The following is an 18046-nucleotide window of genomic DNA, read 5'->3' on the forward strand; positions in this document are numbered from 1 at the left end:
GGGCAGTGAAGAGTGTTGTTTGCATTCGGAAATGAAATTTCGCGAGCCATGATCGCCAGCAGTTCCGCCGTGCCCGCTGAGGAGGAGAATCGGGGGTCCCTCACTATAGAGCGCTTCCCGTTTCCGCCGCGGGAGGGCGAGCTGGAGGCGCGAAAAGTGGATCCGCGCAAAACGATATTGGACGATGTCGCTTTTCTATATCGCCGACTGATTTGACGTGTTTGGAAGACGGAAAAGTGTTTTCTGCGATTTCAGATGACACTTCAAATAATTGGCGACCGTGGCTGATTTTCAGCACCAAGATGGCTGAGATGGCGTTAAAGAGATGCTGAAACGAAATTTGGATTTCGCAAAATAGGCCCGCAGAGGCGATTGAATGGGGGACGCTACACGGACTCCAAAACATTACTCGTGCATCGATATCTCAAATGGATGGCCGTATTTTTGGAAGGGCGCGATCGAGCGAGGCCTATGACGTCACAGTCCTGCTGGAACACTTGCGAATGAGGGGAAGTGGCCTTGCTTCTCTCCTTCTCGCTTTGGTTCGCAAGCTCGAGGGCATGAAGCGAAGAGGAGAGGGAATGAGAATCGTGACGTGGCATGTCCCGCCTTACCTGTCGACCGTGTTCAATGGCGCACTTCTTTTTCAAAAATACGGCCAACCGTTAGAGATGTCGCTGTATGAGTGATGTTTTTGGAGTTTTGCAGCGTCCCCCCTATCGCTCCAGCCTTGTTTTGTGAGCTCCAAATTTCCGCTCAGCATCCCTTCAAGGTCGGTTCACACAGCACCGTCTTCTTACATTCTGTTATGTTACCGGAACTTGGGCCTGCATGCTTACGTCGAGAGTCGCCGGGACATCCGTGCATCGTACATATGAAGCGTGGCAACCAGTTGAAGGAATAGTTTTGCAGGAAACGTTTGAAGCATGGATGTACCGCTAACTTAGAACGTAACATAAGGAAACGCAAGAAACCGCTTCTGTGTGAGTGGTCCTTTACTCCGAGACGAATTTAGTTACGGTGGCTATAATGTGGGGAGCGCCAGGTAGCGCGCATACTGTCGAGGCCGGCTATAACGAAGTCGGTTATAATGAAATGGCGGATATAGCGAAGTGATTTCCGATTCTATTCTTGCGTGTTCGGGGCGTCGCTTCCGTCGAGAAAACGGGTACGAGGTCCTGTCGTTGCGTAATATTGACGTCAGCGAGTCATCTAAATGCCCGTGAGAGAAGGCAGAGATTGGTGCCTCGAAAACGTTACCAATTACGTGTTCTTGCACGTCGTATTCACGTTCGTAATAGGCGATGCCGAGCTTTATTGACTTTCGATCCTCGGCTACAAGACATCCGCGCAAGATTTGTCGACTGAGTCTCTCGGACGTCTCATGTGCGTTGCTAGTGTTACTTCTGATGGCACAGCATAGATAAAGGGAACTACTTTTTTTTATGCAGTCTTTGTTTATTTGTACCGCGCATATTGTTTTCAAGAAACTATGCATCGACATGACTATTCAATGCAGGGGTGTTTCCCCATTCCATGAAACACTAGTCAAAACATGAATGCGAGACAGTTGTCGATATAAGGAGTGTACACTAGTATTATTAAATTATCATTGCGCTTTCATAACTGGATGAATGAACATTATTAGCGGAACGTGAAGTTAGACATAAATTTAGAAAAGACGCCGTTTGTTGTTGTTTCTTTCCTTTCTGTTTTATAAATGCCCCTATGAATGCTTTTCGGTGAGAAATTTATAAAACAAACGTGCAGAAAATGCGAGCTGCAACGGAAGACTGGATGTTTTGTTTCTCCGAAAACTTATACTGTTTGGGATGCGGTGCAGGGAGTTCACGGTGAGCTACCTGGCGCGGGACGACGAAGGCGGCAATGCGTACCTGGGCCTACTCTCCGACTGGGACCTGGACGCGGCGTTCCTCAGCTCGTCCGAGCCATGCCTCAAGCTCAAGGTTGAGCTCAAGCCCTTCGAGCAAGGTGCGCCAGCGCCCCCGACATTTCCATCTTCTCGCCAGCAGCCCTTTAGTCCTAAACACCACCTCGATGTGCATAAGTTACGACCCCCAAGCACGTCCATTCACCGCAGCGCTGGTTATCGAAGCTTCTTCGCGTGCTCCGTTTAAAGACCAGAGCCGCAGGATACGTGACGACCGGGGTATTGAAGTTCTTCCATACCCAACTGTTTGGGTAAAAGCTGCGTCCACGGTTTATACCGATCAATGTGTAGCGCGCGCCCTTTCATACGAGTCGTATAGAGACCTTTCCAAAAAAACTGAAAGACGTTTACACTAGAGCGCAGCTCTTGAGGAGGAGGGTACGGAGGAAACGGTACGCCCCTCCTCCTCATCTCTACCCTCTCCTCCTCTCTCTTTCTCTCGTAATCTTCCCTCCCCCTCCTCCTCCCTTCCGCGCGGTGCGTTATGGAAAACGTTCCATAATTCAACCCGCGCGTCACCGCGGTGCATTGTGGGACGTTTCCCATGGTGCACCGCGCGGTTACAACGACGGCGACGACGAGCTGCGCTCTAAAAAGAGCGTGTAGCCAGTGACATGTTTGGCGTCCTTGCGCATGCATCGCGTGCTTTGCTCGTTTTCCGAAGCGACGAGCACGCACTTGCCCGGCTGTGAAGATCACCTGCTGGACTGGGGTTTTGTAAACGTCGGAAATGTCTATAGATGGGTTCGTTGTGCGAGCGATTCGTTACATAGACTCTTCTATTGAAAGCGCCAGAAGGAAGCGCTGTTGGCAATGTACGACCCCGCGAACTCGCGTTTGAATGAGAGGAGAAACAACCCTCGCCATAGCACCGCTTCTTGCGACGTTCGTGAAGTATTCTTATGACCAGTCCTCCGGGTGATTATCTAAAGAAGGGCCCGTTAGCGAGAATTTCTCGTTGGAGAGTCTTTTGAGGCCCGTTCACACATTTGCGACTTCTTAAATCCGAGTGCCTTGATATTTCTGAAATCTCTTACGACGAGAGTAGAGTTCCAATATAGGCTCCCCACAGGAGCCAGAGTTGCGCGTTCATCCCCGTAGCGCCGTCTTTCCTGCATGGCAGGTTGATCCAGCTCCTCACGTGACTGAATTCGGCGAATATCAGCGCCGCGCTCAAAAGCAAGGGATCGTTCGGCGGGGCGCGCGCAACGTCTACTTTCCTGCACGGCACTTGATCCGGCTCATCACGTGGTTGGATCTCGGCGAATAGCGGCGCGGCGGCACGTGGAAAACAGACGCGCAACGCTGGCTCCCGTAACTGTAGACGAGAGGACACATTGGGGGGCACCACCTATCGGGTAGCAGTGGAACACTGGGCGGTCCGGTATGTTTTCAACTTCCTTCGGGCATCATTTTTTCTTTCCTTGGCCTGAAAAACTTTTGTCAACGTTATAAGCGAACATTTCTCATAAGTAGTACATGCATTTGACCTCGCAAATACCGCCAAACCTAGTGAAATGCAGTTCCAGGGTCACCGCATAGATGGTGCCAGCGTGTCAGTGTGTTCTCTCGTCATAATAGATTTTAAGAGATTTTAAGGCGCCCGGTTCTAAGGAGTCGCATGTGTGTGAACAGGCCTCAATACTACCGTAAGACGACCGATCTCGTCTTATGCGTGTCATAGCATAGCAGCACCAACTTCGTGACTCCTGTAGAACTTCAAAGTCAGAGGAATTTTAACATCAACAGTCTCAGAAAGCATGCCAAAACAGAACAGCCGGAAGTCTCTTGTAGGGAATAATGGGGGTGGAGGTGTGTTTGTGTTTGTGTGTGTGTGTGTGGGGGGGGGGGGGGGGGGGGAGGGGGTGCGGCGGCAAGAGGGCGGTTTGTGTTTGTAAGCAGTACAAGGGTCTATATAATTCTATTAAAAGGTTAAAAGGCGCGAACAAACAGGACGAAAAAAGAGACACGTACAACACGGACAGGCGCCTGTCCGTGTTGTACGTGTCTCTTTTTTCGTCCTGTTTGTTCGCGCCTTTTAACTTTTTAATCGATATGAACCAACTAGCCCCAACCAAAGTTCTATTGCACTATATAATTCTATTCGTACATTTCTGCGTATACGCGTTCGATGTAATGTAAGCAGACGCTGATGGAGTTTCGGTGGTAGCACATATGTGTTCCACGTCCGGGCCGTGTTGCTGGCTTCGTTAAACAGTCGCCATTCTGCTACACCACGAGTCATCCCAACCTGTCCAGTGCTGTGAATAGAAACCCTCCCTCACGTCACGTGGCACTCACACAGCATCGGATTCATGCTACTCAGTGTAATGCTACGGTGCACTAGAAATAGAATACGGGGTAGTGTGGAAACCGGAGCGACTCGCGTGAGGCATGTGGTGTAGATCGCGATGGGTGTCGACACCGGCGTTTCGGCAATAGGGTCACTATGGTGGTGGTTGTGCACGTGCGGACTGCAACGGCTTTCTGGTGCCCTGTCGACTGCAGCCCCGCGATTCTTGTCTACACGCGCTGCCTCACACGCTCCCATTACCGAGCCGGGCCGGTCCAAACAGCACCCCGTAGTGTCTAGTACACTCTCTTCATGCTGCCTCGTGGACCACGCAGGCTGGAGCCGTTTGTCGTGAAACATATCGCGCATGGAGAGAGGCGGCGCGGCGAGCTTCTGCAGTTCTTTTGCAAAGTGTGCGCTCTAAACATCGCCCTCAAATATGGTGACCGGTGAACACCCCCCGTCCCTTACGGTCCTACGGCATTTTTTTGGGTAAAAAAAATACCTACGGCATTTTTTTTTTTTTTTTCATTTTTTAGCGAGTTTGTTGCAATGGATTTTTTTAGCAAATTTGTTGCAATAGATTTTTTTTTTTTTTTTTTTTTAGCGATACCGCGCCATCTAGTGGCGCTGATTCCAAACTATGCGCACTCTCTGGGAGTGGTCACGTCCGCCGCTTCGGCGGGGCCGCGGCCGCCATTACGAGGTCTATACGGTCGCGGAAACCCTGAGCTCTGGAGTGCTCGCATAGCGCCTTTCCCGATGTCTTTTTATTGCTGTGTTCCACTCTTCTAGCAGCGTGAAGGATAACCTCTCGAACAGGACGAGATTTCCTCTTTTGCTGCAAAAATATACAGCCGTCAACAAAAAATGCATCAGTATAAACCGCAGTCCTAAAGGGAAGCTGAAGAGGTCCTTGAAGACAAAAACGAGTTAGAAGTGAATTTTAGGGTGTTTTTTATCCCGTGAATTTGAATATCAGGTTAGTTTTCCTCGAAGATGTAACGAAACGCACACGAAAACCGTCCGACTATACTCTGTTTCATAGCTAGCGTGCAACGCTGTCAAAGCTACTGGCGCGAGCGCGTGGCTTCATGTATGGTTTTGTTTGCGCGAGAACGCGTGCAGATGATCAACGAGATCAAGCCCCATGCTCGCGCTAGCAGCTTTGGTAGCGTTGCACACTAAGGCCGTGTTCCAAAATTTACTCGATCTTACTCCCGGGTAAGGGTTTTGCACCCTTGGCGTTCTGAAACCTACCCGCGTCCAGCGTTTTTCAATCTGTGCTGTCACGTGATACGATCCGCCGGAGGAACTCGGATCCATTTGGGTAAGATTTGGAACACAGCCATAGTATGAAACAGAGTAATCGTTATGTCATGAAAGGGTCTTTCGGCCGCCAAGCGCGTGTCGCTCGTGTGGACAACGCGTAGGTACCTTCCCAGTAGAGGTAGTAGAGTGCTCCTGGCCGGTTCCATTTGCATTGTTCGTGTGTCTGGCGCGTGATTTTCTCGCTTTTAGGAGCGACGAGCATGCGCGCGCTGCTCTGATGAAGTCGCTGGGCTCGCGAACCTTAGAGGAGTGCATATTCCCCCGCACTGACACCAGTCGTGACGTCTATTTGTAACTTTCGTGAAAAATAGAGTTCCTGTATAGGCTCCCTGCTACCACTCATTCACACTGGAAGCGGATCCGCGTTCGCAAAGCGGTTGCGAACGCGGTTGTATAGAGATCCAGTACAATTGCACGCGCACTTCATGTTATCGGGTGCGCGTGCAATTGTACTGGATCTCTATACAACCGCGTTCGCAACCGCTTTGCGAACGCGGATCCACTTCCAGTGTGAATGAACGGCTAACGGGAGCCAGAGTTGCGCGTTCATCTCCGTAGCGCCGTCTGTCCTGCGCGGCATGTTGATCCCGCTCGTCACGTGACTGAATTCGGCGAATAAGCCACGCGTTCGAGGCGCGCGGCGCGCTCAAAAGCAGGGGAGTTAACGTACGGCGGGGCTCGTGCAACGTCTACTTTCCTGCACGGAGCTTGATCCGGCTTTTCACGTGATCGGATCATCGGCGAATAGGGAGTATTCACTGGACGCCATATTTGTGGGTGCTTTTTAAAGCGCATGCTCACAACGAGCCCACATTAATAGGCTGCTAAGACCGGCAATCCTGATGGTGTGGAATGCACGCTGAAAAAGAGCTGTGGAAGCTCGCCGTCAGCACGCGCTCAGCAGTCGCGCACACAGCTATGGCCGCCGGTGAATACTTCCTATAGCGGCGCGGCGGCACGTGGAAAACAGACGCGCAACTCTATAGACGCTTTACACACGCGCCAAATTACAGCCGCCATTGCTGACCTTCTCTTGTCTTACCGAGATGCCGAGCAACTGAAACGGTAGTTGACGATCCTCTACAAAGGCCGATTCTTTAGAAAAAGCAGGGGGGTAAAGGTGGGTGAGGAGGAGTGGCAAATCCCGTGCGCCGACATCCTGGGTCCCGAGTGAACGATCGCGAAAGAAAGCGACAGAACACGAGAGAAAGAAAGCAACGTTGCCATGGTAAACGCGGTAAACGCGAAGAGTGTAAACTCTCAGCAATATAAACAGTGATAATTTAACGTTGTAAACTAAATTATGAGCTATTCTAACGCTTATAAAAAGCAATAAAGTCATTACGCTGCATTAACTTCCCTTCTGTCGAAATCTCGGAAATCTGGTGGTTGCGCAGTTTCGTATTCCTCAACCGCGCCCAGCCGCGCCCCACCAGCAAAGCCGGGTATATGGTTTAGTTTAGCGTTAACGCGAGGCCGTACATCTGCGCGCTATGCAAAAAGAAACCTTCGAAAGGAACGCGAGTATTTTTCCACCGGTAAGTTCGTGAATTGTTGAAGTTCACGAAACTGCTCTGATGATGTAACCGTGTTTGGGACCCAGAGGGTCTGCCTGCATGGTCCGCCGCTTGCGGCAGCCAGAATGTATGGGAAAATGGCGGACCTTTTCCTCTAGATTTAGTATATGATCTCTATGAGAAAAAGACTCAGTAACACTTAAAATGGCAATAACCTGGCCTGCTATGGTAATCATGAAGTGAAATAAACGGAATAAGAGGAAACAAAAACTGAAGGTCAGTTATGGCGGCGTCCATGTACAGCTGCTGCAAAGCGTCTATAGGCGCTGAAGATGCGCGACCGCAGAAATTCCGAAAACTCCTTTGATACGCTGTGGGAAGGAGGGGCTACAGCGATACTTCGAAAATGATTTTTTGCAGCCTCCGTGCACCAAACTGAAATTAAATCTCGGTATTCGTGATCCTGGAGGCCGAATGAAGACAATTTAAGTGTTTTTACTCAAATACAGAACCGTTCCAGCTTCCCCTTAAAAGGGCCATGAAACGATTTTTCTAATTCTTCTTCCTTAGCTGTGATCCTCAACTGAAAAGCGAATTGATAAATCACGTGGTCGTGACATGCTAGGGCACCGATGCGATGACCCCACACATTAGAAGAAAAAAAAGTATGTAGCCATTACACCGCTTGTCACACGACACCTCTAAACTTCAGTTGGACGTACAGCGCACTGACGTTCAACCGACGCTACCATTTTTCACGAGCGGCTTGATGGACGAGTTGTACAACTTATTAAAATAGCTTAAGCTAAAAAAAAAAAAAGTAATTTGGGTTTTCTTGGTTCTACTACAAAACATCAGATTTTTTTTCTGTACGCTTTGATGCCTACTTTAGCCGTTTAATATATGATATCGCATGCACCGCCATCGAGCCTCTCGTAAAAGATGGGGACGTCAGTTTGACGTCGGTGCGCTGTACGGCAAACTGAAGTTTGGGGGCGTCGTATTAGCGGCGAGATGTTTTGGTAGCGCCCTCCTATGGTTTCCTCTCGTGACGTCATTACCTTGCGAACAACAAGTTCGATGGCGTTTGTAATTAGCATGGTGGAAGCCTTAAATCATTGCGCTCTGAAACCAACACTACCAACACCGCCAAAATTGGAGTTCTTTCATCACTCTTATTTCCGTCGATGAGAAATCTTTTGCTGACGTCATAGTCAGCATTCGGCCAATCGTGGAAGGCCGACCACAGCGACGCTTTCGATCGCGCACGTCGCCAATATGTGACAAGGAGTGTAAGGGCTACACCTTTTTTTTTTTTTTTTTTTTCTTAGAGTGCAAGTTTTCAACACCATAGAACTTGTAATTCGCAAGTGATAATAAGTTCCTTCAAGGCACTCATTGGCCACGTTTGCATGAGTGACGCAGTTCTCGTGTCCAACGCGTGAGCTGGGGTCGGCTGACGTCATTTTGGCATTTCTGACATGCTTTAGATACCCCGGATGTATCATATGAAAAGGCGGAGAGGTTTCGAGGAAAAGGAGGTACGAAATAGTTCACTATACTTTCAAATGTTTGTACCATAAAGCTTTTATTTATATATATATTTTTACCCTCTTTTGACTTACTAAGTGATAGGCGATTAGTAAAGGCCCAATCTAAAATCATTTATCCCATGCCAAAATTAATTTCATGGCCCCTTTTTAAGTGCGCGCTCTCTACGCTCAAAATAAATTAAGTCGGGATAAGCGCGCGTGCACAAGGATTAATTGTGACCAGTTCGAGCAGTAAAAATGACTATTATAGGTATACGAGCACGCACACAGCACTCCCCGAGGATACTTCATTCAGCCATGAGCTATTCTGAAATTCGGGTGCGGTCTTCTTCCGTGAATGGTGTCTCATTGTTCTTGCCGAGTGATCCGTTGCTCGAATCAACCGAGAAATCGTTATAAAATGAAAGAGGAGGAAACATAATAACACTAAATATACGAGGATGGCGGAAGCATGTTCAGTCAGGCTACCTCTCAAACATTGCTGGTAACATTCTTTGTGCAACAAGTTGTTCCAAATACACTCTAAACGACTTAATTTTCGCGAGGACCTATTTTTCGCGAAATTCGGGACTTAAGAAATATTGCGAAAAATAGATCGCGCAAATAAATTACCATGTATGGTAAGGAATACTAAGCGTACCCTCCAAATCGCAAAATATTGTGCCTGCCAAATATTCTTGATATCCACACTTCGTAACATTGGCGAAATATCGAGACCGCGAAAATGGGGTTAACAGTAGTTGCTTTCGCCTTTGCCGAAAGGCCTCGGAGGAGAGAACGTCGTGTCGAAGACTGCCACCGCCGCCGAAGCAAACGTTCCCTATACTGCTGCTGCCAAAGACGCGTTAAGAGACGCGATCATGCAAACGTCGGCAACCATGGCGTGGCAAGCTACTCAATCGACGATGTAAACCGAATCAACAGCGAACACGCGAAAGCGACTCCATCGCCGGTGCGGACAGCGTCACCAACCAAAACTCCGAAAACCTACTCAATCTACGATGCAAGAACGAAGCCTCGAAAACAAAGTCGCCGTTTGGTACGAAGGTGCCTCCAGGTAACTTTCCGTCAAAAACTTGAAACTGCGCTCTCAGTTTTTGTCGCTCGCCTTGTGGGCGACGTAGTTGTCATTTAATTTGTCGGTAGTGCACCACTTCGGTGCACTACCGATCGGGGGTGCATACCACATAACGGCAGCGCCTTGCCCGATCATAGTGACCAGCCGCCTTTTCAAACGCCGTCAAGGCGGCGCGGCTCATTGTTACCAGGAGCAATATCGGGAAGGGTCTATTATCGATGATAACAGCGATTAGAACTATCAGGGCGGATTTGCTTCTGTATCGATCAGCTTTCCAATCTGATAGCGAACAATCGGCCAACACCTCCAAGATAACGAGGCAGAATTTTTCTACGTCATTCATAAGAGGCATGTGCGGGGCACAGCCTCTACACGAGTGTTGCGTCAGCAGGGACTCGTGACTGTCTGACTGAACACGAGTGTTAGCCGAACGCCGAAGCAGCACTTGCGTCCAACTTCTGAAACCGTGATGGCCTCCGGTAGGTTAGAAACTTCTGCACTGCGGCCTTGGTACCTAAGGTGCATTGAGCCAACACCTCCTAAGCAGTAAGTCCGAAGCCCTGGAGTTTCTAGACTCGGCACGAGTACTGTTTCAGCGTTCGGCAGGGACGCGTCTCTAATCGATCAGATCACGAATACTTGTCGAACGCTGTCACAGCACTCATTGTCCAATCTCTGCCCCGCTCCTTGTACGCGTCTAGAAAATCCAGTGCTACGACCTTGAATTGAGGAAGTGCCGACAACCCCCCCCCCCCCCCCCCTTTCCCTACCCTCTAAACAGCTAAGAAAAAAAAGAAAGGAAGTCATCCCTGTTAATCGTCTTGCGCCGCCTCGCGTCAGCGTCACCGCCAGCGCGTCTTGCGGCTTCTCATGACACGGACGCCGCACAGCGGCAGACGCGGCGACGCCAAGACGGACACGTCGCCGCTTTGCGGCGTACTCTCGTCGAGGTGCGTCATGTTGTCCGCTTGGGGCGCGTCAGGAATCCACTAACGATGACGTCGTGCTCAGGCCTTGTCTTCAAGGGGATGTTGGAACTCGGCCGTGCCATGGGGAAGAGAAAGGATAAGAAACAACAAAAAAAAAAAAAACAGATAACCTGTTCGGTCCCTTATTGGTCGCAGACATAATCGTGCTTATCTTTGATGCGGCGGTGTTACGACAGGAGCTTCGACTGCGGCGTGTGGCCGCGGCGAATAGCATTCCGCTAGCGATTTTGGGTACGCGGTAGGGGATGTTGTAAAGAGTGGCAGCGGTCAACGCGTCCCTTTGGAAGAGTGTGGTGTTTACGGTGTCCTTTTGTTGCTGTTGTTAGCAGGGCTCGAGGAGTGGGATGTGGTTACCCCTGTGGACGTTACCAGGACGGAGGTGCAGACCAAGCCTTCCTTCACGGGGACCTTGCTCAACCAGGTGCGTGTAGATAAGGCTCGCCGTGGTCTGTTCTTCGTTGAAGTTGGGCTGGGTTGCCGTAATGCTCCTTGTTCGAAGTTGGAGAAGTAGGGTGGTCGTGAAGTTCACAATCCTGATTACTGAAGAAAGAAAAGAAAAATTACAACTTTGTTGGATTAAAGTCAACACTTTCTCACACCCCCATAACTTGGTGAGATGTTTTTTATGAGCGCGTGCACGCAAGAAAACGCTCGTCAGTTTTTACTTCGGTCCGGTGCATGGTTTACCAGAGCGGAGCTTACGGCGCCAGTATCATCTTTTTTTCTTAACATTTTTGTCAAACGTTTTAGAGCGCGTAACCGCCCCGCTAAATTTAGCGGTGAAATCGAATTTGTGTTGAGGTCATGTGTCACCAATTTTCTCGCTAAATTTGGCGGGGACACTGTGGGAGGAGGGGAGGGTACGGAAGAGAAGGGTGGGAGGGTACGCCGGAGGGGGGTGTACAAAGGAGGAGGAGGAAGAAGAGAGAAGGAGAAAGAGGAAAGGAGAGGGGGAGGGGAGGAGGAGCATACACTCCCCTCCTCCCCCTCAAGAGCTGCGCTCTAAGTTCGCATTAGTGATTTGTAAACATCTTTCATTTTTTTCTTCTTAATAATGAGGTGCCCCGTGATTACTTAAAAATGTGCAATAAATTGTATGCTTACACCCAGTCAATTCGTCCCTGAGGTGATAGGAAAACCCAACTTGTCAGAGGTATCGTTGCATGAAGACGTTGGAGAGAGGCTGAGGATGTCGGGCGGAAATACTGCTACACTGCTACGCTGCTACGACAACCGTAGCAGTGTAGCAGTCTTATCGGGGACGGCTATTGGGGAGGAGATCGAACAGTCACGCCTCTAGCAGTACGCTTCAGCTGTGGGGACAACAAACCGTATTTTATTGTCTGTTTTTGATCCGAGAAATTGAAAATGTCGATTCGAAGGCCGCTCCTCGTGCGACTAAGGCATTGTTCAGAACAAAGCGCTCGTGCCCAAACCGTTTTTTTTTTTTTTTTTTTTTTTTTTTATATAGGCGAGGTTTAAGTTTTTTGTTATGCTGTGTTAGTAAACACCTAGGTGTGGGGACAGCAAGCTCTATAAAGCACCCCCTATAGTTTGATTTCCTGCCCAATAACATGGCTTGCGATTTGTATCCCCAGTTCCTAAGAGACGATGACAAAGAAGCTACAACCGAGAAAGAAAACAAAAGAGCAAGGGGGCTTCTCCCCCGGAGGGGGGCTACCGAACCCAGCATGCGGGCCCCTGCGTAGCAAGCGCAGCCATGCTGACCCTCTTGGGCCTCAAGCCCCGACCCCCGAAGGGCCTGGGAGCCCCGGTGGCCAGAGCCGCCGCGGACCGACGGCTGCGGCCTTCGGCACAGCCCCGCTACAGGGCGGCCGCCTGGTTGCTCTTCTTGCAGATGGAGAGGACGCTCACCAAGTTCCAGAAGGTCCTGAACCTGGCCAGTCTCCAGGACTCTGCGCAGGGTCCCTGGAGCGGCTCGCACGAGCCCCTGCCCATCAAGAACCCCATGGGAGACCGCGAGTTCCGCAGCTACCTGGACGGCGACGGCAGGCTGGTGCAGTCTCGAGAACTGCGCCACTCGGTGTACCTGGGCGGCGTCGAACCTTCGCTGCGCAAGGTGGTCTGGAAGCACGTCCTCAATGTCTACCCGGAGGGCCTGAGCGGCAAGCAGAGGCTGGCGTACATGCGGCGGAAGAGCGACGAGTATCAGAAGCTACGCTCCGCGTGGCAAGACACCATGGCCCGTGGCGCCCTTACGGAGGAGATGCAGTTCGTGACCAACATGGTACGCAAGGACGTACTGCGGACCGACCGCACTCACCGGTTTTACGCGGGCGCCGACGACAACGCCAACGTGGTGTCGCTTTTCAACGTGCTCACTACGTTCGCGCTCAACCATCCGAGCCTGTCCTACTGCCAGGGCATGAGCGACCTGGCGTCGCCCATTCTGGTGACGATGCGCGACGAGGCGCACGCCTACGTGTGCTTCTGCGCCCTGATGAGGCGGCTGGGTGGCAACTTCAACCTGGACGGCGCCGCTATGACTCTCAAGTTTCAACACCTCTCTGAGCTGCTGCAGCACTTCGATCCGGTGTTTTACGAGTACCTCAAGCAGCGCGGCGCGGATGACCTCCTCTTCTGCTACCGCTGGCTCCTGCTCGAACTCAAGCGGGAGTTCGCTTTCGAAGACGCCCTGCGCATGCTGGAGGTGCTCTGGAGCTCGCTGCCTGCGTCCGCTCCGGAGGGCGAGCTGCCGCTCTACGAGGTGGCCTTCACGAGAGACTCTGTCGTCGCGGTGGACCCTCAGTCACCTCGGGTGCCCCTCCCGCGTCAGAATGCTTACACCAAGGTCTGCGCCATCCGCAAGCAGAACTCGGCCGGATCGGTGCACGGCACCCCGACGGCGTCCGCAGCCGCCGAAGATCAAGCCGGCAGTGGGGACGAATCGGACTCTCAGGGCTACGAGCCCCTCTCGACGACAATCACTCGCGAATTGACGATGGACCTCGAGAACCTCAACCGGAGAATATCAGGGGCCGCGTTCGGCTACGGCGGCGCCACGGAGGCCCCAAGCCCGTCGACTACAGACGACCAGGACGGCGGATGGGAGGACGGCGAGCTGGACACTCCAGGTGGCCATGGTGACGTCGCTCCCCGACGGAGGAGGTCCCCCAAGGGGCGCTCCAACTCTGAGTCGGACTCGGAAGAGAGTGGCGAGGCATCGCGGCGGACGTCGAACAACACGAGCGAGGGATACGTCTCCGAAGGGACGACATCGTCCAAGGAGGCTTCCACGGAAGCCCTGGACTCGGGCGTCCTGAACCACTCGTCGTGCGAAGAGGCCCTCGAGTTGGGCAGGGCCCGGGGCAAGGGCAGCGGACGTCTTCGGCTGCCCCGGCCCCAGGACCTGGGCGGAGGCAACCCGTTCATGATGTTCCTCTGCCTGACGCTCCTCGTCCAGCACCGAGACGTCATCATGCGCAGCGGCATGGACTACAACGAGCTGGCCATGCACTTCGACAAGATGGTGCGCCGGCACAACCTGCAGCGGGTGCTTCATCAGACGCGGACGCTCTACAACGAGTACCTCAACATGGGCTGGCCCAAGGAGGACCTCTGGAACCATCCTCTGGTCTGACGGACGCCCCGCGGTGGTGGCGGCGACGCAGCCTCCAGGCGGTCAAGACTACATTCCTCATCAGCAACCTTCATCCGCGGCCGCAGAGACTGTTCGCATCCAGTCGCGAGGCCTGTGTGCTGCGGCAGACTCACATCGCTTCATCCATCGCTTCGTTTCTCATAGGAGCCACGTGTGGGTCGTGTATCAATAGAGGCATACAACGATATCATTGTCTCTTGATCGGAGTTGGTCTCGCATTGGCCCCACCCATCTTCCTGCCCCGATGTCGCGAGTGCGCGTGGTTGTATACTGATGGGCTGTTCATCTTCTGGATGTCCGTACGACCATCTGCTAGGGATGCCGGTCTATGGGGTAGGGCTCCGATGGTTAGTGAGAATTTTAGCAATCTACATGACGGTTGTACCATATGTGCCGCGTCTCTTGACGTGACTTGACGCGGATGCGTGGCTTTTAGACTCTTTCATTTCATCATTGGGTCGCGACTTTGTGACTCGGTTAGCGACGCGCTCTCTGCTTTCTTTTAGCTGTGTATATTTTTTTAGAATGACTGCCGCTGCGAAGTTTGGGAAATGTGATATCATGTGTAGATTTTGTTTGCTTTTTCTTTTTATTTTATTTTTTTACTTTCCCTCCCCGGTGGAATCTCTCGCGGTTGTGTATATGCGTCTTGGGAGTGGTGGTTGTCCCCGGCTGGACTGTGGAACAACTCTGAAGAAGAATGTGTGCGACAGGAGTGCTTCAATAAGTGTTAGAGAGAGAGCGAGACCGCGTGTCCTGTACAGCATCGACGTGGACAATAAAAGTCAATAGAAATAGACTTTCAGGATGGCGTGCGGAGCGTCGTCTGTGTGCCTTTCTTGTGTGTTTCTTCAGTCGTCGATGCTGTTGCTTTTTCACATGTTTCAATGGCATTCGCAACTTGCAGCGATGGTGGTGCCGCTCCCTAGTTCGTTGAAGATGGAATTCCCAATAAGGTTGCTGGCTTACAAGTTCTTTACATGAGAACATAAGCATACATTGCACGTATTTAACAAAATTATAATTACGAGTCACAGATCAACTTTGTAATGCTGTTATATGTCAATCGCCCAAATGACAACCATTTTAGTAGGTGCGCACGCACGCACGCCCTTGACAGCGCCGTCTCCTTCCGCAAGATCATGTTCGTCTGCTATGGACACTGTTTACAAAGAAGTCGGCATTTGTTAACTTTGGGTGTGGGCACTGGACGTGCGTAGAAATCAGAATAGCTTGAAGTGAAGCGTCTGCTCGTGCGCCGTGCTGACAACAGCGCCACCGCAGCGGCGTCACGTCAAAGCGGCGTTCTCTCGAATATACAGGTACGTGAACGTAGCGTTTGAAGCCAGCAACAGCCGACGCCATTTTCCGAATGTCGTCTGCTAATTTAGAGACATCGTTCTTCGTTCGCAATATTAGGCCTCCTGCGCTGCCCAGGGGGCGCTGCGAAAAGGGACTTCTTAGGACTGATTTTGGGTGGTACAAACCGGCACAAACTTGGGCGTCTCAAACTTTGACACATGTAGAAGCGTGACTGCACTGGTGTGGAACGCGAGATCACGAGAAAAATACAAAGAAACAACAAAATTTAGAACGTCGTCGAAGCACAGGTCAAAGTTGAGGCGCTTATTAACCGCTCAATCACACTGGAAACGGATCCGCGTTCGCAAAGCGGTGGCGAAAGCGGTTGTATAAAGATCCAGTACAATTTCACGCGCACTTGATGACATCAAATGCGCGTGAAATTGTATTGGATCTTTATATAGCCGGGTTCGCAACCGCTTTGCGAACGCGGATCCGCTTCCACAGTGAATGAGCGGCTTCCACTTCCAGTGTCAATGAAAAAGAATAGCGTCGAGACCTCAGATCTTCTAACGTCGCCACCCACAGATAAGAGACGCGTACCCTAGCGGTGGCGGCATGAATCTGGCCCTTACGTTTGTTTTGCGACGTTGAATCTAGCAAACTTCGGATGTCCAAAGGTGTTTTTTTTGTTGTTTTTTTTATCTTCAGCACTCGACAGAAAGAAGAAAAAAAGCAGACAACCTACTATAAGTAGTGCGAGGCCCATTCAGGTGAGCTTGTGCTACCCCAAAGGAAATCGTCTGTTTGTTTAAACTTCAGCGCAGGAGGCCTATAGCTTTGCGTTGCTATCAGTGGCTTGCAGTCACACTGAGCACGTATCAAGCACTCGTCCGCAGGGCCCAAAATCAATCCCGTGCGAAAATGCCAGATCGGAGCGGTTCCAGTTCGGATCCGCGCGGAGTCGCACGGTTCCAGACTTGTGGACATAGATCCGCGCGGATCCGATCTGGTATTGCGCGGTTCTGGGTGTAACCAGTAGGATCCAGTGAGACGCAACGCACTGGAACCGCACGGTGATGGGTGGGTCCGATCCGTTCCCCTTGGTTCCAGTAGGGACATAGATAAGGTGAGGCCAGATAAGTCTGCTCCCAGAAAGCGGGCGCACACATGCGTGACTGGAGGAGGAAAGGAAGGGGGGGGGGGGGGGGGGTCGACGGGGAGCTCCCGCTCTCTTCCCCGCGGTCTCTCGCAGGTCACGTGTTAGGAACAGGCGCATCCGCTACGTAAGCACTGCGAGCGGCCGTTCTCCGCGCCTCGCTTTGTCTGTCGCACAGTGCTGCCAACCTTGTGGATGTTTCCCTAGATCTAGGGATTTGTGTCATCGTTTAGGGACAAAGGGAAATTTGTTCAAATTTAGGGATTTTTAATGGGTTTCAGAGGGCTTTTGAGACACGTTCGTTCCCTTTTCCTCCTCGTTTTGGCCGAGTGCAGCGGGAAAAAGGCTTCTTTGTATATTGTCAGGGCCAGAGATAATCTCCAGTGGTAATAGCAGCGACTCGGGAAGGGGGGGGGGGGGGGGGGGGGGGGGGCACACAAGGCCAAACTAACAAAGTTTAATCATGCAAAAGGTTTTAACTAAGAAATTTTAACCTTTAAATGGCCACCGAACTACAGGATTCTATTCTTAAGCTAGTCCATAACGATAATATCAATATTGACGCGAATTAACACATTTTCTGAAAATCTCGGGAGATCTAGAGAATTTTCCGATAAAATTTGAGGAAGAAACGACCGCGGAGGTTAGCAACACCGCTGTCGCAGTCGGCGGCAGCGCTCCGAGAGTTTCCGTTCTCTGCACTGGTCGAACTGTCGGCCGGAGCTCGCCCGGCGGCGGCGTTCGCGCTGCAGGCGCGCGGATACTGACGTGCCCATCGTTTCCCTGGATGGATACCCACTGACCTCGGCTTTGAATCTTCATAAAGTATGAAGCTGCCGACCCATTGCACTTTGTCTAGGCATCTGGATGCGCTTGGCGCTGGTGTGCTTGGTGACAATACTTGGACAACTCGGATACCTCTTGCCCGCCGGAACTTTCCGATGCGCTCAACACTAGATTTTGTGCTTGTGCGTGCAGTGTGTGTGTTCTGTGCACCGTGTTTGGTGACGACGCCTGGACGACCTATGCGCCGCCGGAATTCCCGCTGCGCTCACCGCTGGACTCTACAAAGGTATTTCGCGCGATGCCCTTAGCCGTTACAAGCAAGAGATCGTCGCGATTGAGCGCAGCGCAGCGAAAATTCTGGCGGCGCACCGCCTGGGTCTGAAATTGGGGCACAGCGGTTCGTACCTCGGTTGGTACCGCGCGGGTACCAGTGGCGCTGCAGAGCCACTGGAGTCAACCGGTTC

General features: G+C 51.5%; 1 protein-coding gene across 7 annotated transcripts in view; it reads left to right on the top strand.

The window, feature by feature from the left end:
• The window catches only part of LOC8038157 (TBC1 domain family member 25), a 119303-nt gene extending 104168 nt beyond the window's left edge, over positions 1 to 15135 (top strand). For 3 of the 7 annotated variants that reach the window (XM_029976341.4, XM_029976338.3, XM_029976340.3), the window contains exons 3-5: positions 1844 to 1992; positions 11040 to 11134; positions 12572 to 15135. In XM_029976341.4, coding sequence (XP_029832201.3) covers positions 1844 to 1992; positions 11040 to 11134; positions 12572 to 14314 — 1987 coding nt within the window. In that variant the 3' untranslated portion in view covers positions 14315 to 15135. The remainder of the gene's footprint in view (positions 1 to 1843; positions 1993 to 11039; positions 11135 to 12571) is intronic. The other 4 variants (XM_040498756.2, XM_029976339.3, XM_042286888.1 and 1 more) reach the window with 2 other exon arrangements.
• Positions 15136 to 18046: the final 2911 nt, after the last annotated feature.

Source organism: Ixodes scapularis, unplaced genomic scaffold (assembly GCF_016920785.2).
Source record: "Ixodes scapularis isolate PalLabHiFi unplaced genomic scaffold, ASM1692078v2 PGA_scaffold8__174_contigs__length_109621045, whole genome shotgun sequence".
In the NCBI taxonomy this organism is placed as follows: domain Eukaryota; kingdom Metazoa; phylum Arthropoda; class Arachnida; order Ixodida; family Ixodidae; genus Ixodes; species Ixodes scapularis.